Raw genomic sequence first — 1,147 nt, 5'->3', positions numbered from 1 at the left:
TGATATGGTAAGGGCTTAAGTTCATGTTTTAGGGCCTCCTCAACTGTAGATTTAAGGGATGGGCCGATTGGCCTATCCAGAGGCTCAAATAGGGATCTTTCTCTTTAGTATTCCCAAGATGCATCAAGAATTTACAACATTTCCTCAACCTCTTCTTCAAGTTCCAAGTGATTGAACAACATCAATGCCTTTTCTAGTGCATCTTCTTTGAATACACTTTGCTCTATGGATGGTTCATTTATCTCTACCACAAAAATCATGGCAATTTCCTCGTGATGACGAGGTAACTAAATGGCTCGATATACATTGAAGACTACTTCTTCATTGTCCACCCGCATGATCATCTTAGCTTCTCGGACATTGATAATTGCATGTCCAGTGGCCAAGAGAGATCGCCCCATGATGATAAGAACTAACTCATCAGCCTCGTAGTCTAGGATGATAAAAATTGCAGGGAAAATAAACTTCCTAATCTGCAGCAAGACATCCTCAATTACCCTCTCATGATAAGCATATGATCTATCAGCTAACTGTAGCATCACCATAGTGGGTCTCGGAGCTCCTAAGCCCATTTGTTTTAACAATGAAAAAGGAATCAGATTGATACTTGCACCCAAATCACACAAGGCTCTACCCACATACATTTCACCAACCTCACGGGGATGGTAAAACTACTAGGATCCTTAAGCTTTAGTGGAAGCGTATGTTGAATCTTGGAAGTGCACTCCTCAGTAAGTGTGACGGTCTCAAACTCAGTTAACCTCATGTTATTTGCCACTATATCCTTAATATATTTTGCATATTTTGGGACATCAAGGAGCTTGTCCACCAAAGGGATGTTCAAGTGTATCTGCTTCAGCATATCTAGAAATTTGTGAAACATGTGGTCATCATTCTTCTTTCTTAATCTTTGAAGAAAATGGGGTGTCAATCTCTCTGAAATATGCTCAGACTCTGTTTTGTTTTTCTCATCTACCTCTACAAGTTTTGGCACTCTTTCTTCTTCAAGCCCAGACGACTCCTTTTTCTTCTTAGGCACTTCTACCAACTCTCTCCCATTTCTCAATGTCATTGCATTGACTTGAGGATTTTTCCCTGTATCACTTGGGAGAGCTCCTACAGGTCTAGTGTTCTGATTGATAGCCAT

At 40.5% G+C, this 1,147-nt stretch overlaps 1 protein-coding gene across 1 annotated transcript; it reads right to left on the bottom strand.

Moving 5' to 3' along the window:
- Positions 1 to 287: 287 nt before the first annotated feature.
- Positions 288 to 1,147, bottom strand: LOC142180019 (uncharacterized). Its single transcript, XM_075250936.1, has 2 exons — positions 676 to 1,147; positions 288 to 562 (listed from the first exon to the last, which is right to left on the bottom strand). Exons 1-2 carry the CDS (start codon positions 1,145 to 1,147, stop codon positions 288 to 290), a joined length of 747 nt encoding a protein of 248 aa, XP_075107037.1.

Source organism: Nicotiana tabacum, chromosome 4 (genome assembly GCF_000715075.1).
Source record: "Nicotiana tabacum cultivar K326 chromosome 4, ASM71507v2, whole genome shotgun sequence".
Lineage (NCBI taxonomy): Eukaryota > Viridiplantae > Streptophyta > Magnoliopsida > Solanales > Solanaceae > Nicotiana > Nicotiana tabacum.
This window is presented reverse-complemented; position numbering and strand designations above follow the sequence as displayed.